The 24,672-nt window shown below is 46.3% G+C and overlaps 1 protein-coding gene across 2 annotated transcripts in view; it reads left to right on the forward strand.

Annotated features, from left to right (window-relative positions):
• Positions 1-24,672, forward strand: part of ST6GAL1 (ST6 beta-galactoside alpha-2,6-sialyltransferase 1) — a 119,503-nt gene that overhangs the window by 91,570 nt on the left and 3,261 nt on the right. For both annotated transcript variants that reach the window (XM_045088720.1, XM_045088721.1), the window contains 3 exons: positions 6,269-6,366; positions 20,967-21,065; positions 22,380-22,554. In XM_045088720.1, coding sequence (XP_044944655.1) covers positions 6,269-6,366; positions 20,967-21,065; positions 22,380-22,554 — 372 coding nt within the window. The remainder of the gene's footprint in view (positions 1-6,268; positions 6,367-20,966; positions 21,066-22,379; positions 22,555-24,672) is intronic.

Consider the following 24,672-nt stretch of genomic DNA (forward strand, 5'->3'; position numbering starts at 1 on the left):
CTGTTTGAGGATCATTAATTAGAGTAGGAATTCTTAACTTTGGGACTGTGGGCCAACTTTAGGGAGTTCACAAATCCCTAAACCTATGTGCCAAATACCTGTGAACTACCTGTGTGTGTGTGTGGTAAGTCAGTCTGTACATTTTTCCAGAGAAAAAGTCCATAGCTTCCAGTCAATTATTCTTAAAGGTGTCTGTGACCCAAAAAAGGCTACAAGTCACTGTTCAGAATATAACAACTTGCTTTTTTTTTTTTTAAATTCTTCACAGTTAATAAAGATAGAAAGTCTCTCCATGTTTGTAAATATGTGTACAACACAAAGCAATGGATTTGCTTAAGGCGCCCTAGTTCCCTTATTTTGAGAGAATGTGTTTTCCATTATTGTGAAATCAATCAGGCTAAAGGAAGCAAAGCACAGGAAGCCTCCCTCTTCTCCCAGGCTCTGGAAGGTACTGGAGCAGGTGAGGTCATACGTCTCCTGTTTTATTCCCTTCCTGTGACTGCCAGGAAAAATGGTCTGAAACCAAGCTCAGGCTCTCAAAGGAAGAAAAGTAGAACCAAATTGGATTCTCTGGAGCAGGAGGAAGTGGTGAGATCACCTTTTGTGCCTCCCCAAATAGGCAGCGCTCACTAATCCAGACTGCCAAGATAACCGGCCCCGCCCCGACTTTTGCTTTTGCCTTTTTGGTTTCTTTTGCGTTTTGTTTTCTAGAAGCGCAATGTGATTGGCTTTTGTTCATCAGTAATGGAACTAAGTTCCCTTCTTCCTCCTGATGTTTGCTCTATAATCGTCATGTTTCCAGTATCCCCAGTGCTACTGGATCCTCTTCTTTGTGTTAACTCATCCCCAATGGCCTGGCCGGAATAGGTTAAGGTTTCAGGCACAGCCCGGTACTTCTATGAACTGGAGCTATACTCTTGATGCACTGCATGAAAGTTTGGAGTGATTTACATGCAGAGTAAAACAATCTTCTCCTGTAGACTACAGTTATAATTTCAAGGATGTACTTCCCCAGAAACTTTGCTCTTGAGACGGAACAAACATTGCTCGTTGGCCTTCCAGTGTTCTGCCCTCCAACCGGGCATTCCCCTGGGCATTTAGTCTAACAAATGTTTTAAGGAATTCATTCATTCTTTTATTCATTCATGGAGCTTTCAACCACACAGAGCCAGAGCTTAGAATACAAAGGGGAAAGAGACAGGGAAGGCCCTTTGCTGAAGGCCTGGGAGTACCAGACAGCGTGCCAGGCCCATGGCCTTTCCCCTCTACCTGCAACTTGTCCCGTTTCTTGTGAACTATTGAGTGTATTGGATGGTTTCAAATTGTTTGCTCTTACAAATTGTACTGCTAACAGGGTTTTTGTGCAGATGACTTAAATGCCTCAGGGGAACTATCCACAGCTGTGGGGCTAGAAGACCAAAGGCAGATAAATTTTGTGGCTCTTTTTGTCCATGGCAGAATTGTTTACCAGAGGGATCGTAATGATGGAGTGTGTCTCCAGCAGTCCCTCAAACCAGCCAGAGGTGGGCACGGCCGTTTTCAATTATTTTTAGTACCTGTACCCATAAGATATCTTAGATTTGTTTGTGTTTTCATTTCAAACAATAGTGTTTTTCTAAAACATAAGCAACAGGAGTCATGCTTACTGTGCACCTGCTGTGCTCCCAGCATGCCTTGCTTTTTAGTCTTCCCGGGAATCCTGTGTTGTGGGGACAATTATTGTTCCTGTTGAACTGGTAACCTAAGTGTTGAGGCTCAGCGATTACACCAGGGGTAAATAGCGGACTAGGACTTGAAACCGGGTCCTTTGACTCCACGGCCCGCGCAGTCTTCCCCTCTGCTCTTGTGCCTGTAGTGGTTGTAGCATTATAATAAAATTTTGATTGTGATGTTAAAACTCGTGATATTCTTGCTTACTTGCTCTCCTACAGGAAAGGAGAAGCACCTTCTGAGTTGAGGCAAATGCAAGAAGCAAAGCTGCATGGGGACAAAGGACAGAGTATGTTGGGCTGGGATCTGGGGCCCTGCAGGGTGAAAGGGACTGCGGAGGACTAAGGCCAGAAAGGGAGGCAGGAGTCTGCTCCTATGGAATGTTGCCGGTCACAATCAAGACTTTGGGTTTCATTCTTTAAGACATAGAGTCCTAGAAGAGTTTTAAATGAGCGAGTGTTAGGATCATGTACGTTTTGGAGAGATTTCTCATTTCTCTGAACCCCATTGCCTATGGGGACTGCTATGTCATTGTTATTAGGGATTACTGCCACTTCTGGGCGAGAAGTGCCAGGCCTGTTTGAGCAGTGATTGTGGTGGTGGAAAGAACAGGTCTGATTTGAGAAGAGACAGAAACTGGTGTCTAATTAGAAGTGACCTTGAATGACAGGCAGGAGTCAGGGTTTCTAGCCTAGAAACAGGCCATCTCGTATCACAGGGGAGCATGCTTTCGAAGGAGGACAGGTACTGTCTCAGAGGTATTGAATCTGAATTATTTGTGGATTTCCCTGAGTAGTTATCTATGCAGTTGGGTGTTTGATTCCCAGGAAGGGTCAGGCGTGGGGGAGATGAGATAGAGGAATCATTTGTGCCGAGGTGACAGTTGTAGGCCTGGAGAGAGGGCTGAGGAGAAATCCTAGGGAAAGGGTACATTTAAGAGACAGGGAAAAGCACACGGAAGGCAGAGACATTCAGAAGGCCAGTGAGGAGGACCAGGGAGAAGCAGGTGTAGGACATATGATGGAAGGCAAGGGGAGAGGAGTTGGGGGAGGTTTGGGGCAGAGGGAGTTCTCATGCAGAGTGAGGACTGAGAAGAAAGACATGTTGGTTTGTGGAACAATATGATTGTTTATATCAGGAAACAATATGATTGGTTATGACAGGGGTTTGCAGACATTTTCTGTGAAGGGCCAGACAGCAAATATTTTTGGTTTTGAGGAATATAGTGTCTCTCACAGCTCCTCAGCTCTGCTGTTGTCAAGCAAAAGCAAACAGGCCATCAGAAATGAATGGGGCTGGCTATGTTCCAATAAAACTTTATTTACAAAAATGGAGACTGGGCCAGATTTGGCCTTCAGGTCATAATTTCCCAGTCCTGATTTCTATTATATTGATTTTTCCTAACCAGGACCAGAATTTAGCCTTCCAAGTATGGTTATATGATTCATTAAGCTACTTTGAAAATATTAAAAAAAAAAAAACCCAAAACCCTTGGTCTGAATTGTGATAAAATTTCTTTCATAACAATTTCCAGCTATTTAGAGTTACTACTATACCCGCAGGCAGCAGATTTTGGTATACTGATGAATTTACTAAGGAGCGGATTCTGTTGTGTAGTCTAGGCATGGAATCATATCCTCTGCCTATAGTAGTGCCTTTATTTCTGCATTTTCTAATTTGTGTCTTTTTCTGTCCTCTAATTCTAAGTTCATCAAAAGTGGTGGCCCCCGTTTTCTGCAGCCTTCCCCTTGCAAAGGCTCGCTTGCTGGGCCTCCAGGACCTCTTGGTTTCTCCTGGTGATTTCCTGGAGGCCCACTTGATTTCAGGACCTCCTCAGTCATCATCAGCAAAGGACAATTTGGCCGACAAGGATGTGCTCCTCTTTCTCTGTGAGGCCAACTTAATGGCCTATTTGCAAGTTTCCTTCTTTGTCTGATTTTTTTTTTTTTTCCTTAAAATAAAGTCCAAACTTCATACCTGGCCTCCATAACCTGTGTGGACTGGTTCCTGTTAGCTTCTTTAGTGCCATCTTTTCTTCGTCTTCCCCTCATTCACTTGTCTCCAGCCAAGTCCCTACTGTCCTGTGGTGTCCTGACAGTGTTACCTCCTCCGGCTAGAATGTTCTTCTCTGGACCCTTCCCGTGCTCTGCCCTCCTTTGGGTTCAGCTCCAAGGCGTGTCCTGAATCATCAGGGTCTCCAAAGGAGAGTCCCTCAGAGTCTCGGTCCCATCACTGGATTTATTTGTGCCATAACATCGGTCACAGTTTGTCATTATCTCAAGGGTAGGTGGTTGTATTTATTGGCTCCTTCCTTGCTGTAGATTGCAAGATCTTTGACAACAGGCACTTTTCTTTCTTGTAACGGCCATTGTCTCCAGCATGTAGAACTATGCCTATGCCTGATGGGAAGGAGATGCTTAATCCATATTTGTTGAATGAATAAAAGCTTTTTATTTTCTTATGGTCAATACCAAGGGTAGATCGTCAGCCTCCTGTGCTGGGGGTTCTCCATTTACCCCTCCAAGCCCAAGCTCCTTCCTCCCTTTTCTGTTGGACTCTGTGCCCTGGGAGATGGAATTTGGTGACTGTGTCAGCTGGGCTTCCTGGCCCTTTGGCTTTTATTTGGCACCAGACAATAGACGTGCTACTCCAAACCTGAGAAGGAGGAGAGTGAAGTCAGTGTCCCCCAAGCTCTCTCCTTGTAGAATACCATCAGCTGCTGCTTTCCCTTGTCTCACAGTTCAGCCGCTGTCAAGCAAACTCTCTGTCTGAGGTCTGCTTTCTCTCTCTTTTCCTTAAGGCCGAGAAGTCAGAGGGAAGGAGGAAAGAGAGGATGGAGTATTTTCTTCTTTCCAGCTGGACCTTACTTAGCAGGAGCCATGTTCCCCTTAGGGCTGATACTCCTTATGGGTGGCCGTCTTCAGTTCAGGGCCCCTGCTTTTCTGAGCCAATCAGGTTTGAGGAGTAGTGGTGGCCGCTTTTGTAGCTGACCCTGCGATAATGGCCATTCCTTGTTGATTTCTTGAAATCCTGCCTACAACGTTGTAAATAGTCCTTTTATTCTCAGTAGCTCCATCTAACTTTGACATGTTTTGGTCCGGGGATACTCACATTAATAATTTGCTCACCTGTGAAACAGGGAAGCTGACCGAGTGAGGCTTCTGATACATCTACGTTTCTGGTGTGATTACTGCTGGTCACTTGTGAAGCCGGTGACTGATATGGACTGACATGTTGCAATCTAAGTTGTGTAAAGATGCACCTTCTGCTCTCTTTGAAGTTCAGGGTACTGGCCTTGTAAGCTGATAAAGTCTGGACTATGCACATCCCATGTGACTTTCAAACCATTTTGATGAAATTTGTCCTAGGATTGAGATAGGGTTATTTTTGTGACTAGATGATATGTCTAGAGTCCCGAGGTTTAAAACGTATGTTAGAAATGAAATAAAGAGGGAGGCTTTCATCCCTTAATTCTGTGGGTACTTTTTTCCAGATCATCTTGTATTGAGCCAAATTCCACCCCACCACCTTCTGGTGTCACCTTTGTGAATGAAGAACCGCCCCCAATAAATTTCCCACAGGAAGGGAAATAGAACAACAGAAAATTGGGCTGACCTCCCAAACTTGGGCAGATTTCAGTGGTGAGTCCCAAACTGGCTTGATCAAGTCAGGTTGGGATGAGCTCCTAGGAGGCTGGCTGAAGGCTGAGAGAGAACTTAAAAGTCAACTTAGTTCTCTCTCCCAGAAGATTGGCCAGTGACACAGAGAAACTTCTCCAAGTCTTCCAAACTCTGCTGAAACAGCTACAGGGACAGGGAACTAGAGCCAGGGAGTGAATGGATTTTTAAAAACGTGGTCTGTTTGATCTTGCCTGGATTTAGGACCTTGTTTCTGACAAAAGAGTTTTTCTTTTTCAGTAGACAAATGTGGGATTCAGTTTTGATCTGTGAACTTTTTTTCCATCGCTGCCACCACCCAGGCTTGTGACCCTTCTCCGGCCTCAGGTTCCTAACAGCACACGCAGGGTGTTGTCTTGGAACCCACAGTAAATCCCTCTGATTTGTGAGTGCTGCAAGCTTTTCAGAGGGCTGTGGTGACTTTGCACTTGCGGGGACACTGAGCTTATGGTAGCGTCATTTTTCTGACAGGGATGGAAGTATGACCTACTGGTTACACTAAGAAAATATTTGGGTTGCTCCTTTGGTGACTGGGGTAGTGAGCCCATGTGAGGCAGCACGCCAGCCCGGATCACCCCTCTGCCATGCGCAGGCTTGCTGGAGTCATGGAAGGGATTTCAGGGGTGCTTGATATGAGCCTCGTTAGCTTCTGCAGTGGCCAGGCAAGCAGGCAGTCATGCCCGGTCTACAAACTGTGCCAGATTGCCCCTTACAAATATGATCTTTTGCCCCTCTGATGGGGATCCTGATGGAATAAAGAATGGGAAGTATGATTCTCTTGCTCCTCCCCTTCTTACTGCCCTCTCTCCCTCCAGACCTTCCTCTGTTTCTGCATGTTGCTGGTGCTTATCACCTCTCTTCTGTTTCCTTATGGTTTATAGATGATCATGACGCAGTCCTGAGGTTTAATGGGGCGCCCACAGCCAGTTTCCAACAAGACGTGGGCACGAAAACCACCATTCGCCTGATGAACTCTCAGGTAAAATTTCTTCTGTGCAGATCTAGAGTGAGAGAAAGACCACAGTGTGGGCTCTAATGTCAACCCCACCTGCTGGGGGCACATCAGAGCTGCTAAGTTAATTAAGTCCCGTGACTTTGCTGAGTCCTGGAGTCCAAGACCCAACCTGGTGATGTGTTCATGAGATAGCCCCCATGGCATCAGGTGGCATTAACAGAGTTGTTCAGTGTCCCAAGAAAGGAGAGTTCTGCTGTCCTTGTAGCTGCCAGGTTTTTTCCCAGAAAATTGCATGAAGAACAACATGGCAGAGAATATCAGAGTGAGGGATGCTTGGAAAAGTAAGTAAAGCAATGAATGTGGGTGTGTTTGAGAAGCTGTAAAATAGTATGCAAGTATTGTGAGACCTCATCAACCAGATGTTGCTATGTGACATGGCATTCGAATTCACATATTGCCTCATGAATTCCCCTTGAGAATTAGTTCCTGAAGTATTTCCAGGTAGCATATGCTGAATTCTCAAAACTAATGGGGACTTGAGAAATACTCCTGCCACAAAGTTCTGTTAATAGATTTTAACAAACAAACAAACAAAACAAAACTGAGTGACACATGTATCAAAACTAGTGTGAGAGATCTGCAGACCCATTCACCTCACTCACGACCATCCGTGTTTATTGTTTTCTGCATAAACATGTAAAGCTTGGGTGTTCTTCTGTCAATGTGCAGGCTCTGTACACTGCCTAGGACTCCATGGGCAGGGAGCACATCCTGGGAGTGATTGTAAGTGCCCTTTCAGCACTATTCCAGGATACCCTCATTTTTCCCCTCCTCTGCCACAAGGCTCTACTTCCGTTTCACTGCTTGGCCCTCAGGAACTCACCAGCTGGGAAGAAGCTGCTTCTTACATGGCCCAATTTCCATCTGAGGCCCATATTCCTAGGAACCCTTGCATGAAGGAACTTGGATTGATGAACTTAAACTTCTTTGCAGGTGGCTGCCATCTTGTTTTCTTTTCTTTCTCAACTCCTTGATGATGATATCATTTTCTGTCACTGTAATATCTGACTGAGTCGACTCTATATGCTTTCAGTTCCTATTTATTATCCAATCTTACATTTGGGGCTTTTCTATTACTTTTATTATAAAGTAGAAAAGGGCAGATTAAAAGAAATAGATTGGTTAGCAAGAGACTCTCTGGAGGACATGACACCAGAGTTAGACTTTGAAATATGGGCAGGATTTGGAGAAACAGGAAGAGAGAGACATTCTAAGAAGTGGTATTGGCAGGACAAAGATGCATAGGACATGAGGGAGACATCCAAACAGGTCTGACTGGTGTGGGGGTGGGGACAGATTTGTGTTGCCCTATAGAGGGAGATGAGGCTGGAGCTTCATGGCTGCTTAGACTCTGGCAAGTCTAGAAAATCAGGCACAGGAGGTGGGAGGAGCTTTTCCTACTTTCTCCTTTTCCTTCTCATGCCCCAGAGAAATCCTCACGAAGTGCTACAGTGTAACCTCTACTTCCGCGTAAAGTGTTACTTGAATATCCACCTTCACCACCCTCCCTCCCTCCCTTTCCCCCTTTCACAAATATGGACAGCACTGAGTAGAAGGTGGTAGTCGGCACATAGATCTCCAGTCAGCCTGCCTGGGGTTGAAACCCTGGCTCTGCCTCTTAATAGCTAAATGATCAGGCGCAAGTTCCTGATGCCACCGTTTGTTCATGCGTGGAGAGGGAGAATAGCAGTACCTTCTTCACAGCACATGTTAGGAGGAGTGAGCCAGAAGACCATGCAGAGCACCGAGTACCTGGGACTTCCTTCAGTGGATGATGGCTGCTCTCATGTTCCCATGGGCTGACACTCAGATGGGTTTGGGGGATACAGTGGTGAGCCCAGCAGGCTGGGCCCCTTCACGGTCCACCGCCCACAGCTACAATCAGTCATCATGCAGAGAGATAGACAGTTGTAACAGAGAACTACAAAGGACAGGATTAAGGTGCTCCCACAACCCCTAGGGGGAAATTTTCTCTGGTCAGGGATATCAGGGGCCTTGATGAGGTGAGATAGTCATGTAGGCATAGAGGATGAGAAGGGCTAGGACCTCTCCTGAAGATACAACAGCCTAGTGAGGCCTCGTGTGGGAGGGGGCAGGGGAGTGTGTGTGTGGGGGGGTGTGGTGAGCATGGAGGCTGAGGGTAAAGAGGAGCCATGTCCTGGCGCTGTGGTCAGGAGATAATCTCTGTGGCATGACCAGACTTGCACTCTGCAAACGTTCCTGGTGTCCATCTGCTCAGTGATCCTGTGTCCGTGGAGAGACACAGTCAGGAGGCTCTCGTAAGGAAATATTCACAATTGCTGCACAGGAGAAATGCAGGTGAACGTGAGAACAGAGTGGATTTGTGAGCTATTTGGCATGTGTGGTCCAGAGGCGTTAGTGGGTCTGTGGCGAGGGGTGAAGGGAGAGGGGCCACCAGTATTCTGGGGTTTCTGGCCCACATGGCTGGCCAGCTAGAGTCACTGGGATTACCAGTGCTTGGAGACATTTTGGGTTGTGTAGGCAAGGGTCAGAGAGGAGGGTGGGGTAAGAACTGTGGTTCCAGATATGATCTGAGCTGCCCTGTAGATACTGTGAAGAGATGTCAAGTGGGCAGCTGATGAAACAGGGCTGGAGTTAAGTGGACAGCTCTGGGCTAGAGGGGAGAAGTTGCCAGTCATCTTTATCTCTGAGGCCATGGAACAGCTGGGCTGAAGGAGAGCATGAGGGACAGGGTGTAGACAGGAATTCTACACAAGGGCTTTGGGTAACAGAAAGAGGAGGTTAGTCAGCACTGCCCGATGCTGCTGAGGCCCACTGAGGTGAGGACTAAGAAGCGCTGTTCTCTCTTTGGCAACAGGGAGGCCATCGGTGACCTTTGGCAGCAGCTATTTGGGAAAGCGGTGAAGCCAGAAGCCACACTGGAGCGCAGGGTCGGGAGTGTGTGGGGGAAGGCCACTGTGGATAGTTCTTTCAAGAAGGGCAGAAGAGAAGTAGGGCTAGCGCTGTAGAGAGTTGAGGGTTCCATGGCCAGTTTCTGTTCCTTTCTTTCTTTCTTTTTTTAGTTTGGAGAGACTGAGTACATTTAGAAGACAATGGGAAGACCATCACAAGAGGGCACACACTGTATGGCATGACAGAGTCACATGCCGATTCACAGACAGAGGGTAGAACAGTGGTTTCTGGGCTCTGGGTGAGGCGAGGAATCATTATTTAATAGTTAGAGAGTTCCAGTTTGGGTAGAGGAGGAAGTTCTGGAGATGGAGGGCAGTGATGGTTTTATAACAGCATGAATATACTTCATGTCCCTGAGCTGTTCACTTCCAAGTGGTGGAAATGGTACATTTTGTTACATATATTTTACCACCATAAATTTTTTTTTAAGTCAATGGGGAGAAACCAGCTGATAGAGGAAGAAACTGAACATATTGAAAAGAGGGGACAATAAGTGAGTGATGGGGAAGAGGGATTGATCCAAAGCTCTGCTGAGAATCAAGCCCCATGGGGGGAAGTCAGAAGGGAAGAAGGCTAAGAAAGGTGTAGCAAGAGGTCGTAGTGAAGCATGAAAGGGCTGCAAAGTAGGATGCAGAGAAAGGGAGGCCTTTTGTCAGGAGGCTGAGGGAGAAGGGTGTCTATAGAGGAGGTTCGAGCAAAGAAGGCCTGGCATGAGGAGAGCAGAGGAAGGAACCAGCCAGAGGAACAGAGCAGGAACTCCAGGCCATGCTGGCCACTTTGGGGCTGGAGAGTGTGGGTAAAGAATGGGTATGACCTCCAAATTGGTAGGTGGCAGCGATTAAGAAGAGAGCACATGGAGGAGCCCTGAAGTGTCTCTTGGGTTTGGGAGGGTACCCCCTTCCTAGGCTCCTCTTCCAGGTGGTGAGTGAAGAGGGAAATCTCCATCCTGCAAAGATTTCATTTAAGGCTATGGTAGGTTTGCCCAAGAAGCTGTCTTCCAGGTTGAGGAGAGAAAGCCCACATCCCATGCGTGACAACACAGTGTCCTAATTGGATTTTGGCGGGGACCTTCTCAGATCACTCTCCGGGGCTTATCCTGAGACTGCAGTGGCTGCCACTTATTCCCTACTTCTTCTGTCTGAGGCCCATAGATATCTTATCTCATCTGACCTTTGGGACAATGCTGTATGAGGTGTGATCACCACCCCCCCATTTTTCTGTGATGACACCAAGGTTCAAATAGTCAGAGTGAGTTGCTCAGAGAGCGGCAGAAAGGATACGATAGAGGTGGGATTTGGATCAATGTTGGTTTGCCAATTTTCTGTAAGAGTTTGTATGGAATTGGTATCCCCCCCTTATTTTTTAATGTTTAGTAGAGTTTGCCAGTAAAGCCACATGGACCTATAATTTACCTTATGGGAAGTTTTTTTAGCTAAAAATTCAGTTTTGTTAGTAGATTCAGGGCTGTTCGTGTTACCTATTCCTTCTTGACTGAACTTTGGAAGTTTGTGTCTTTCAAGGAATTTGTTCATTTCTTCTTCTAAGTCATTGGATTTATTGGCATAAAGTTGTTTATAATATTCCCTCATTGGGGCGCCTGGGTGGCTCAGTGGTTTGGGCTGCTGCCTCCGGCTCGGGTCATGATCTCAGGGTCCTGGGATCGAGCCCCGCATCGGGCTCCCTGCTCCGCAGGAAGCCTGCTTCCCTCTCTCTCTCTCTCTGCCTGCCTCTCTGCCTACTTGTGATCTCTGTCTGTCAAATAAATAAATAAAATCTTTAAAAAAAAAATTCCCTCATTATCCTTTTTAATGTCTGTAGAATCGGATGTGATGTCTGATGTGATAGGAGATCCTCTGTGGTGATTCAAGCAGTATTGGAATTCACAGAGCTTAAAAGGACCTTGGATCAACAAGTCATGAATTCATTCCAGAAGTTCTCGTTTGATCACCTGCCCTGTGCCAGTCTCTGTGAAGGGAGCTGGAATTCAGTCCAAACAGCAATAAAACAGAGACATGCTCCCCGCTCTTGTGGAGCCCAGAGTCTCGTCGGGCATTTCATTTTCCAAAGGAGATGGCCCAGGCCTGGGAACAGAAGGTGGCCTGCACTATGCGCAGAGGGTAATGGCAGGCCCAGGGCAGGATGAAGGCCTCCTCATAGCCGGGTCAGGCTCTTCCCTGGCTCTCTGCTGGCACTTTGCCCATCCATGTCTCTCACTCCCCTCATCCTAATTGCCCATCTCACTCGTCGCCTAGTTCTGCCACCAGGACCTTTGGTCTCTGAGAGGACGCGCATTTGTCTGTTTTGTTCACTCGTAAACCCGAGTGCCAGGACCAGTGCCCATTATGTAGTAGATGTGCAATCAATATTTTTTGAATGAAGTAGAGTCTGGAGAACCTTCTGCTTGCTCAGTGGATGCCTCCAAACTTCTCCAAATTCTTTAAAAAATTTTTTTGAATTTATTTGGAAATACTTTGAAACTTTGAACAAGTTGAAAAAATGTCTACTACAAAGAATGCCTGAATACTCTTTATCCAGAGGTACTTACTATTTTTAACCCCATTGCTGTATTATCTGCTCTATTCATTCTTTGTAATGTTTTTTTTTTTTTCATCTGAGAGTAAGTTGTATATATTATGCATGTTAATTCCTAAATACTTACTATGGGTAAAAAGTTTATGTTCCCCGCCCCCTGCCAGTTTGTATGTTGAAGCGCTAACCTTCAATGTGATTGTATTTGGAAATGGGGTCTTTGGGAGATAAACACATTTAGATGAGGTCTTGAGTGTGAGGCCCCTGTGATGAGGCCGTGTGAGGAAGGTGGCCTTCTACAAGCCAGGACGAACACCCTCACCAGGAACCAAATGTGCTGGCACTTTAACCTTGGACTTCTCAGCCTCCAGAAGCATAAGAAGTAAATGTCTGTTGTTTAAGCCACCCAGTCTATGGTATTTTGTCGTAGCAGCCTGAGCTAAGACTTTTTGGTTCTGAGAGGAGGAGTTTTGCTATGACAAAAACCTAACAATGTGAAGTGGCTTTGAAACTGGGTAATTGGTAAAAGCTGGAGGAGTCTTGAAGGACATGCTAGAAATATAGGTGCTAAGGGAAATTTTGATGAGGGCTCAGAAAGAGTAGAGGAGAGCTGGAGAGAGAGCTTCTGTCTTTTTAGAGAATATGAAAATAATTGTGAACAAAATGTTGGCCTAACTTTGGATGATAAAGGCCCTTCTTTGAGGGCTCAGATGGAAATGAGGAACATGTTCTTGAGCAATGGAGAAAGAGTGATCCTTGTTCTAAAGTGACAAAGATTTCATCTGAATTGAGTTCTAGTGTTTTGTGGGAGGTAGAACTTGTGAGTAAAGAAACTAGATGATTTACCTGAGGTGATTCCTAAGTTGAAGGGACTGGCCTGGCTTCTTTTGTGAGGTGTGAGTAGAGAGAAATGAATTATAAAAAAGGAATTGTTTAGCAAAAAGGAAACAGAGCTTAAAGATTTGGAAAATTCTCGGCTTATCTATATGGCAAAAAAAATGAGAAAGCTTGTTCTGAAGAGGAAAAGAAGGGGTGGCCCCAAAAACATTTGATAAGGAGATTGGCAAGGGTGTGACCCAAGGACCTACTCCTACACGCCAGCAGAAACACTGTCAACACTGTCAGCTTGAGCTGAAGGGGATGGATATGGGATGAAGTGGAGGAAGGCTGTGGGCCTCTTAGGTCCTATAGGACAGGACTATAGCGCTCTTGGACTGTGAATGGCATTGTTCTTCATGACAAGAAAAGCATGATCCCAAAGGAGATTCAGAAATCGTCAAGGCTGCATCCTTATTTTCAAAGATGGGAGGAGGGGCTTGGTTTTAATAGGCCCGATGGTAGCTGCTCAGAGCCACATAGGTGGGATCGCTGCCCCTATGAGTCCATAGGGCACAGCACTGAACCAAAGAGGAATCTTCTCAAGCCTTAACATCTAGTGGTATTTACTTTGCTAGGTTTTGGACTTTCTTTGGACCTGTCAGCTCTTTCTTCCTTCCAGTTTCTTCCTTTTGTAATGGGAATGTCTATCCTATGTGATCCCACCACTGTATTTTGGAAGTACATACTTTTCTGGTTTCATAGGTCCACAGTTGGAGAAGAGTTTTGCCTCAGGATGAACTGCCTCACTCTTATCTGATTTAGATAATATTCACATGAGACTTAAGACTTAAGATTTTAGAGTTGACACTGGAATGAGTGGAGACATTGGGGAGGTTGGGTGGAATTAACCTATTTTGCATGTGAATAGGAGGTGATTTTGGAGGATCCAATGTGTCTCCTCTGAATTCACATGTTGAAGCCCTAACCTCCAGTGCAGTGGTATTTGGCAATGGAGCCTTTGGGAGATGACTAGATATAGAAGAGTTCTCAGGGTGGGGTCTCTATGATGGGATTAGTGCCCTCATAGGAAGAGAAAGAGACCAGAGTTCACTTTTCTCTCATGAGGACATGAAGAAGGCAGCCATCTGTAAGCCAGGAGCGGGGCTCTCATTGGGGAGCCACGTATGCTGCTGCCTTGATCTTGGACTTCCCAGACTCCAAAACTATGAGAAATAAATGTCTGCTATTTAAAAAATGTCAGTTTCTGGCATTTTATTATAGTAGCTCCTGAATAGATTAAGTTAATACACACCTTAGCTGTATATCCTAAGAATTTTCAACAATGTTGTCTTTCACAATCAAAAGTATAGTTATCAACTTCATACATTTATGGTGATAACATAGTTTTTTTTTTTTTTAATGGTGATAACATACTTTAATCTTTCTGAATTCCAGAAAGATCTGTTTGCTAACTGACCTAATAATATCTTTTATGGCATATTTTTTTTTCTTTAGGTCCAAGATCCAGTCCAGGATCAAGTAGTGTGCCCTTAGTTGTGTCTCCTTTGATCTGGAATACTTCCATAGTCTTACTTCATCCTTTAAGGAACTGACATTTTTGAAGAATGAAGTCCTCCTTCAAAAAAATACCTTATTTGGGTTCTGCCCTATGCTTTCTCAATATGAAATTCAGTTCATACATTGCTGGCTGGGGTGTCAGGTCCTTCTAAGATCATCACAGCAGGAGGGATCCAGTGTCTGTCTGCCCCTCAGCTGATTTTAATTTTGATCACCTGGATAAGGTATTGTTTGATTTGTCCACTTTCATAGTTATTTTTTTTCCCATATAGTCTATGGGTAAACACTTTAATACAGTACCACAATTCTTCTCCTCATCAAAATTCCCTCTTATATTGAGCACTCATGGCTCACTTTTGCCCAAACCAGTCTTTACTCTGATGGTTGCAAAATGGTAGTCTTCTCACTATAGCGTTCCCTGCTCTGTGGCATTGGGTTGGAGCTCAGAATTCTACTGTGAGTGAGAGCCCTCCCTTCTCCTCTACTTATATCCTCCTTCCTTCCCCTCCCTTCTTTCTCTCTTTATTATTGGTAACAGTGGTTTCTAATTCATCACTGTTCTGAATTACTTTGGCATTTAAATTCTCCTGGATTTGGCCAGTGGGAGCTCCCTGAAGCTGGCTCTTGTTTCCCTGCCACGTGCATGCCCTCATCATGTTTTTTTTCTGTTAACACTGGTATCTTCTGGCATAACAAGATATTCCAATTCATTTTAATCTGTCATGTTTTTTTTTTTTTAAGATTTTATTTATTTGTTAAAGAGAGAGAGCGAGCGAGCGAGCAAGCACAGGCAGACAGAATGGCAGGCAGAGGCAGAGGGAGAAGCAGGCTCCCTTCCAAGCAAGGAGCCCGATGTGGGACTCGATCCCTGGATGCTGGGATCATGACCTGAGCCGAAGGCAACCGCTTAACGAACTGAGCCACCCAGGCGTGCCCTAATCTGTCGTGTTTTAAATGTTTCCTCTTTATTAGTTTTATCCGGAATATAGGTATACACAGTATTCTGGATCAGAGACAGATTTTTTATTTCATACTTTAGATAATGAATGTACTCTAGTCACTCTTTTCCCAAGCTCCTACTCCCAGGGCAATGCAATGAGAGTCAGGTCAATTATCCTACAGGACTAACCAGATACCCCACAGGCAAGGGACAAAAAGTAAGTGATCCCCCATGATACATGCACTGCTTATAAAAGGCAGGAGGTGGCTGGCTTCTACCCCCCCTCAAAGGGCCCCTTCTTACTCCAGCCCTTTAGAATATAAACACACTCTGATGTGAAATGAGAGATGTCTGTAAATTCCTGGGCCTCTTTCCTCCTGCGCCGGTCTTCCGGGTCCCTTAGCATATATCTGTATTAACATAGGGATGATATTCGGGCTATCACCATTTAGCTTCTCAGGGAGATAAGAGAAGTTTTATTGGGTTTTAAACCCAAGCAGAGCAATTAACTAGACAAATAGCTCCAGAGTTTATACTGACGGTATATGAAGAGTTCAGGAGTCTAGGGCTTTTTGGAGCAACACTGAGATATGGAGAGAAGTTTTATTTCCTCATACTAACCTACCTTGGCTCTGGGATATGTCACTTTTTTCCAAGGAGTCTTGGCTCTTTTAAGTAAAATTGGTATTAGAAACCAACATCTGGGTGTTGGGTGGTTCATGCCTCCTACTGAGGTATCTTCACTTCTTGGCCCCTACAGCTGGGAGAGCTAGGAAACAGAGCACGCATGTACACATATGTAAACGCGTACACACACGGTTCAGGTACATGTGCATCCATATGCTTACTATATACATACATGCACCTGCATGTGCGCATAGATTCCTCTGCATAGACGCCTGCGTGTGCCTGCCGACATGCCTGCTTTGGCAGTGACAGACCCTGACCAAGTTCGGTCTGTCCACATAAGCTATCCCTTGCCTTTCCGCATTCTATATTTGCACTCCCTCCTCCTCCCATAGTGGGAATCCTGCTTCTAACACCTTCACCCATTTCTTTATTTGCTCACGTGGGTGATACCCCTCAGAGAGTTTAAAAATTGCTTTGCACATCTCTCCCTCCAGCAAACGGAGCAGAGAGAGCTCAGGCTGGGTTTGCTGTTTTTCCCCACACCCTGCCTGAGGCTGAGGTGATGCAGCCACGTGATGGAGCCCTGAGTTACCTGGATGCGTCCTTCTGTTCCTCTTCACTGAGCTTGCGGAATTCATTTGGACCTCAGCTGTATCCATTTTGTTTCAGTTTGGGGGTTTTCTTTTCCTCCTTCTTTTTAAATCACATAGAATATTAACATGCTCCCCAGATTCAAAACTCTCCGGGAGCGTATAACCGGAGAAATGTTAACTCCCTCCTAGATTCCTGCCACCTGGTCCCACCAGCACCCGTGGTGGGCAGCCACCTGCACTGTGTTCTGATTTGTCCTTCTGTGTTAGTGTTTGTCAAGACAAACAGATGTACATATGCTTTCTTAATTCCCCTTGTTTTTTCACACAGAATATAGTGTGTGGGGGGGTGTGGGTGCCTATAAGCTCTTTCACACTGTTTCCCCCCAGTATCTTCTCGAAATCACTCCCTGTCAGCTCATAGAGCTCTTCCTTTTTCTTTGTCAGAGTTGTGTAATACTCCTTGGTGGCTCAGTTTCCTAGCTTATTCTCATAACCTCTTATGTTAATTCTGACATTTAAGTACTTTCCGAATTACTACTACTACTACCTTTTCTTCTTTTTCTTTTTTAAGATTTTATTTATTTATTTGTGAGAGAGAGAGAGAGATTGCATGCACAAGCAGGTGGAGTGGCACGCAGAGGCAGAGAGAGAAGCAGGAGCCCGTTGCGGGACTCAATCCCAGGACCCTGGGATCATGGCCTGAGCCAAAGGCAGAAGCTTAACTGATTGAGCCACCCAGGCATCCCCAAATTACTTCTTCTTATACTTCTTGGTTCTTTTGATGACTTCCTGGGATGCTGGGTAGAATCGGAGGCCCCTCTGATTTGGGCATTTGGGGTTTGTGGTGGCTTTCCACTTGAGGTGCCCTTCTCTCTGTCAGAGAAACTGCTTCCTATCCCAGTCTGGTTTACCGTGGTCAGGCCTTCATTTTTCCTATCTACTCAGGACCTCGACCACCCCTCTGTTTGTCTTCTTGTGGCACTAACTAGCTTTTTCACTCTGGCAAGGCTGCAAGTCTGGCAGCTGGAACGCAGACTGTTTCCTCATCCCTTACTGTTCTGAACGAAGGTCGTCTGGTACAGTGGGAAGAGATCAGACAGGCCTTGATTTGTAGCCTAGCTCCATCCCTTTCCTATTGTGTGATCCTGGGTCAGTTAAGTAATTTCTCCGAGCTTCCTTTAATGCCCTGTTTGGGGCTGGGAAATATTGTGAGGGATATACGAGAAGACTTGGACTTGGATTGTTGTGTGAGTTTAACAAAGCAGCTAAGTCTAGACTCTATATATAGTTACCAGTGTCTACACACACACACACACACACACACACACACAGGGCATATTAGTTTCTGATACCTGCCATAACAAAATGCCACAAATGGGATGGCTTATACAACAGAGATTTATTTTCTCACAATTCTGGAGGCCAGGGGTACAAGATCAGGGTGCCACCAAGGTTGGATTCTGATAAGGGCTCTCTCCCTGGCTTGTGGATCCTTCTAGCTGCATCTTCACACAGTCTTTCCTCTGTGGACGTGTGGAGGGAGAGATCTTCAGTGTCTCTTTTCTTATAAGGATATCAATCTTATCAGATTAGGGACCCATCCTTGTGACCTCATTCAACCTTAATGAACTCCCTGAAGGCCCTGTCTCCAAAAGAGTCACATTGGGGGTTAGGGATTCAACATAGGAATTTTGGTGGGGGAAGGGGGGAACAGTTCAGCCCATAACTGAGGGAAAAAAGATTTGGGAAGAAAAAAGACCAACATATTCATACAGGTGATATCTGAAGAATGCAATGATTGATGGTTGTTTTCTTATTCTTGTATGTATATAGATGTGTGTATTCTTGTCTCCTCTAACTTTCTGCAGGGAGCATGTGTTGCTTTGTGACTGGAGAGAGGACTTTAAACAGGTTTCTATAACAGCACCACCCATCTCCCTGGTGTAGCCTTTTCCTGGCAGGTGTTCCTTGGGGCTCCGTTGCTGTGGCAGTGACTTACTTTCCTCATCATGAGGCTCCTGGGATCCCTGAACTCAGGTCGGACTCTGCACGAGGTCAAGCACAGGGGCATTTGAGAAGATCTTGATCTCTCCCCAGTGCCTTGTGCTGCAGCTGGGGAAAATGACAGAGATGCCATCCAGGCATGGCTGGCCGCCTGGACATGGCCTTGCAGGGCAGTCCTTTCCTAGAAATAAGGCACCTGAGCCTGGAGAGGGAAAACAGCCCTCCTAAGACCACAGAGTGACTCAGACACAGAGCACTGCCCCATTTCCCCAAGCAGTTTGAGGTTCTCTTGTGTTTGAGGAAAATTTGTACATGTCATGTAAGGGCCACCAGAATGAGTATGGTAAGTTCAGAGCTGTGTCCATTTAAGCTTGAGGGGTACTGGCTAGCTTCTCCCCTGTCCCCACATAGGTCCTGGCTGTGGTCACTTCTTGTTTCTCCTTGGGATAAACTAGTCCTTACCATCACCCCTTCTTGGTTTCATGCTTTGCCATTTGCCTCATCAAGTAGCTTGAGTGAACGCCTCCCTCTCTTCTCTCCCTAAACCCCCGTATGTTGAGAATCGAGGGTGGCTCGGGCCCTGCTTGTGTGCTCACTTATTCAAATGCTTTGTGGTTTATGAATACAACCCTGTGAGGAAAGAAAGAACACTGGGGAGGAGCCAGTCTCTAGACTCTGGTTCTGGCTCTGTCCCAAGCTCCCTTGGAAGCCTGGGACAAGTCTCTCTTCTCTCTGGACCTCAGTTTACCTACCTGAAAATGACAGACTTGGGTCCAGCCCTCGAGGGTCTTCCAGCTGTGACAGTATAACTATGACAAGAAGCAACATTCTTGTTGTCTATGTGCCTCATCAACTGCTTTCTTTGGCCTGTCCTCCTGACACCACGGCTGACCCACCCTGCCTGCTTTTTGGGAGGCAGTGCAGTATGTAGGTCAAAAGTGTGGATCCTGGAGACCTCCAGTTCAGATCCCCTGCTTACTAGCTGTATAGCTTGGGTGAGTTTCTTAGCATCTCTGAGTTGGTTTCCTTATTTATAAGATGGGCATATTAATAATCACCTCCTGGGGTGGTTGCAAAGATGAGATGAGATCATGTATGAACATAGCTGGCTTGGAATATACATGGTCAGATGGCATCTGTCACTCTCACTGTTGTTTTTCATTGATGGAAAGGAGAAGACTTAAGTAGCTCTCAGGATTTCTGTGAAGCCACAGATATTGGCAAAGTCTTAGGGTGCCAGAACTTGCTGCCACTGGCCTCTTTCTTGTATACTAAGATGATGACTGGAGAGGAGCAGGAGACATTTTTAAAATCCGTTATCTATAATTCTCTTGAGTGCACACACATCACCAGGCATTGGTAATACTGGACAACCTGCAGTTCCCAGATAAGCTCCTCATGGTACTAAGTAGAATTAGGTTTGGCTGTTTGTGATAGCAACACTCTACCCACCCCTCAACACAAGGTTAACAAGAGAAAAACGTATTTCTATCCCATGTGAAAGAAATCCAAGGGTGGACATCCCAGAGCTGCTGTGGTGTTCCAGTGTGTCAGGAACCTGGGCTCCTCCTACCTTGTGCATTTATCGTTCAGTCACATGACTTCATCCTCATAGTCCAAGATGACTGTTTTAGCTCCAGTCATCACGTCCACCTTCAGCCAACAGGAAGGAGAAATAAACAAGGAAGGTCACTTCCTGGAAGTCACACTTGCTTACACACCCTTGGCCAGAATTTTATCATGGCCAGGCTTAGCTGTAAGAGAGGCTGGGAAATTTTTATTTCAGATAATCTTTATTTTAGATGACTATGTGTTGAGGTAAACAGAAATGTTTGTTTCCGAGGAAGAAAGAATGAATGCATATTGGGTGACACCTAGCAGTCTCTGCCACTTATTCTCACATCTGGGGATTTGCACACATTGTTTCTTTTGTCTGGGACATCTTCCCTCTCACACCCGTGGCTTGGCCTGCTGTTGTTTGTCCCTGAATGCTCACTCACCTCATGGCCATACTCATGCTGGCATTCTGTGACTCCCTGGGGACTCTTTAGCACCCAGTACAGCCACATGATCCCCAGCCAAGGTGGGCCCAGCACCAGTAGTTCTTGCCTCAAAGATACACTGAGGAAGTGGGATTATATTCTTCAGGCTTCCGTGCCTTTGGGAGAGGTATGAGGGGAAAGGGTAGCTCAGAAGCTCGTGGCAAGTTTCTGCTCTCTGGGTTGTACCTAGTCATTCTTGAGATAATACAGTGACTCTGATTACATCTCCACGTTGTAATGGTGAGTGGTCGAGGTGTGGAACGATGACTGTGATGCTTGCTTTCATTTTCAGGCAGTTCTTGATTTGGTTTCTGCCATTTGTTTCTCTCAGTTTCCACTTGGGCAACATGTGCTTTTTAAGGTGACTGTCTGACAGCTGATATCCTGGATCACTGAACCGAAGTGCCTAGGGTGGCACTTGCCACCTGTCAGTCATCACCACAGGACATTTACATGTGAACATCCAGGTGACCATTTGTCTCTTTCTTCCTGCAGCTGGTTACCACTGAAGGGCGCTTCCTCAAAGACAGTCTGTACAATGAGGGAATCCTAATTGTGTGGGACCCGTCTGTTTACCATTCAGATATCCCAAAGGTAAGTGGGTGTCCTCAGGAAATAGGGAATGAGTCTTCTGTTTGTCCATAGACGGTCCTGAGTGTTCCTGGGTTTTGAAAGTCATGGCTGACCTGCTCCCCCACCACCCGCCGAGGACTCTTTCCACATGAGAGGAAAGCACTTCATCTGGACTCGCATCGCGGAAGTATTCCTGTCTGATACCAGTGTTCTCTGTGCTCCGCTCCGCAGGGCCATGTTTTTCTCTCCTTTGATCGTTGGCTCAGGAGTAACAGTGACGGGATTTCTCACTGTCTAGGGTGGGGTTGTGTCCATCTAATACAGTTATTTCTGAAGCAAATCAGCAGGAAATAGACAGTAGTTACTCATTCCTAGGACAGAAGCATCATGCTTGACCTACTTCTGGTTTCCAGAATTCTTCCCATTTCACTCATAACAACACAGGAAAGTAGAAGCATGGCTGCTTCCCTTTTACAGGTGAGGAGACTAGAATGTGGAGAGGGGAAGTCGCTTGTCCCTGAACTTGGTTTTCTAAGCAGAGGGCTCTCTTTTGGGAAGAGGATGGGAGTCTCAGGCCTTTTGGCTCCCCAGCCTCTCCAAAATGGCACCCTTGCTGTTTGTCATGTGTGTCAGCTGGCCTCTCCCTGGTATGGCTGCACTGTCGCAGGAGACTGGTGTTATGGTGGAAGGACAGAGCGCGCCATTCCGGGGACACGGGATTCTGAAGTCAGACCCACCAGGAGCTGAGAGGCTCTGGTGATCACTGGCACCCTCACCACCCCAGCCTCCACAGTTTTGCTCGGATCTCACTTAGAGCTGAAGTGTGTCTGAGGCAGGACAGGGGCTCCCAACCTGCAGTTGTGGCAAGCTGTGCCCCAGTTTTCAGCCCTTTGAAAATGAGAGGTAGGGAGTGCCTGGGTGGCTCAGTGGGTTAAAGCCTCTGCCTTCGGCTCAGGCCATGATCCCAGGGTCCTGGGATCGAGCCCCGCATCAGGCTCTCTGCTAGGCGAGGAGCCTGCTTCCCTTCCTCTCTCTCTCTACCTGCCTCTCTGCCTACTTGTGATATCTGTCAAATAAATAAAATCTTTAAAAAAAAAATGAGAGGTGGGATCAGATGGTGCCAAGGACCCCTTTGAGCATTCCCAGGGTCTGTGATCCCAAAGTCTGAAGCTGTTCCAGGGTTGCCAAGCTCAAAATTCCTTGGGAGCATAAGCTGTGTGCTGGGTTCCCTCTGCTAGCAAGTGAAAGCTGTGACGTGAAGTCTGGAATCCACTCTGAGGAAGGGGCTTCGAGGCAACTCCTTCTCCTTAAGGAGACCATTTTCTTCTCTTTCAGTGGTACCAGAGCCCTGACTACAGCTTCTTTGAGAACTATAAGAGCTACCGCAAGCTGCATCCTGACCAGCCTTTCTACATCCTCAAGCCCCAGATGCCTTGGGAGCTGTGGGACATCATTCAGGAAATATCCCCAGAGGAGATTCAGCCCAACCCCCCATCCTCTGGGATGCTTGGTGAGTCTGTATCTGGGGAAAGACCTCTCATGTTTGTTTCTAGAAGAGATTAGAGAATGGGATCTCATTCATTCATTCATTCCTTTGTTCACCAAACAGTTGCCAGGTTTTTGCTGTATTTCTACACTGGGCCAAGTTCTAGCTAAGATCCAGAGATCAGTAAGAATCCTTCTCCTTTAGGGTGTTTGGTGGGGGAGTTCAGCCAGGAGAGCGCACCCCTCCTGGGGGTGCTGTCAGAGAGCTCAGTGGAGGAATGGCATTGGGCCAGGCCTGGGTGAGGGGTAGATTTGGCTTGGGGAGGAGGCAGGAAAATGGGAAGAGCAGGGCTGGGATTTGGAAGATGAGGCAAGAGAGGCACTTGCCTCAGGTATACCATTTGAGGGGACACCAGAAAATTCAGTAACAAGCTAAATAATATTAAAATAATATTTTTTAAAAACTGTAATTAATGCAAGATTTTATCCTGAATGAAATACCAAAATTTTAAATAAAGATAGGATCAGTGATAATGTTACACTGAGCCATATTAGCATCTGAAGACAAAGCAATAGTCAATAATACTTTATTCAAAATTTCAAAAATCTGTCGAACCCAGTGAGTACCCTAGTCCTGGCTCTGAGAGAAGAATGAGAGGCAGAGTTTTCCTGGGTTGGAGGGTCATTAACGGAGCTGAGGGAGCTGGTGTAGGTGGACTGGGATCTGAGTCCAGAGGGTACTGAATGCTGGCTTCAGGCTTTCTTCTTGGACACATGGAAGGGAGACTCCCTTCTCTGGCCCCCCCCCCCACCCCGTACCCCCTACTGTATGATGAGCCTGCCCTCTTGCTGGGATGCAAACTCCCTCAGGGTGGTGACGGAGTTTAAAACATTCTTCCTCCTTTTTAAATTTTACATTCTTGTTTAAATTTTTATTGCAATTCTAGTTCATTAATATATGATTTAATATTGGTATCAGAAGTAGAGTTTAGTGATTCAACACTTACATACAACACCCAGTGCTCATCACCAGTGTCCTCCTTAATGCCCATCCCCCATCTAGCCCATCCCCCACACACCTCCCCTCCTGCAACCGGGGTTCCTTTTTGTTAAGAGTCTCTCAGGGTTCCTTTTTGTTAAGAGTCTCTCAGTTTGATGCCTTCTTCTGAATGTGGCACAGGCTAGCCCTGTGGTAATGGCCTCTGAGTTCGTGAACAACTGTGTGTTTACTGTCAGAAGCACTCCTTAGAGAAAGGGATGGGGACCATCTCAGTAGAGTGTCTTTGTACAATTCTCTTCAGCTTTGGTATGTGTGCATTTGGGGCTCTTCCAGGAGCCCTTTGGAGCAGGAATAGTGGGAAAAGCATCCCAGGGAACACTTTCCCATTACCCCACTGTCCCCTCTTCTTGCCCATCCCCAATGGCCGTGGCCCCTGCTGGGCCCCACCCAGTGTCACCAGGAGGCTTACATGAGACTTCCCCATAGCAAGTGTTCCCTCCTGAAATTTCCAGAAGCCACTTCTGTCATGCCTTCACAGTTTAGTTGCAGAAGTGTCTTTTCGCCCCATTGGACCAGGGGCAGCCAGAGAGGACTCTTCCCCTATCTGATTCCTCTAGAACAAAGTTGCTGCTAGCAGTTTACAGTTTTGCTCTTAGTGAGGACTATTTCATCATAAACTTCCCCTATATTTATGGTGGTTGAAAGGGGTGTGAGAGCCATGATCTTATTGTATCCTACCAACAGCCTGTGTGGTAAGAGGCAGATGGAGAAACTGAGCCCCAGAGAGGGCCTACAGAAGTGCTTGAGCCAGGTGGGGACAGGTGTGTGTGTTGCAAGAGTCTCCTGCCTCTTGTTGGGGTCATGTCTCCAGCAGAGTGTTCTGTGCCTCCTCCCTGAGAGCACCAACCTGGCCTCACCCCCTGCACTCCCATCTCCCGCCAGAATGAGCAGAGCCCATCAACACGGACCAGGCAGGCTCCTGTTCCAACCACCATCCTCACAGCTGGGGAAAGACAGCCTCCCTGCCCACACTGTTTCTCCTAAGCACTGTAAGAATCACCTCTCCCAGTCAGCGCCATCTGTGAGTCTCCTACAGGATATAAAAGTGCTAGAAAGTTCTATGTACATGGATGGTACTGTCTC

The sequence above is a fragment of the Mustela putorius genome, unplaced genomic scaffold (assembly GCF_011764305.1).
Source record: "Mustela putorius furo isolate JIRA1106 unplaced genomic scaffold, ASM1176430v1.1 tig00003834_pilon_pilon_pilon, whole genome shotgun sequence".
Taxonomy (NCBI): Eukaryota; Metazoa; Chordata; class Mammalia; order Carnivora; family Mustelidae; genus Mustela; species Mustela putorius.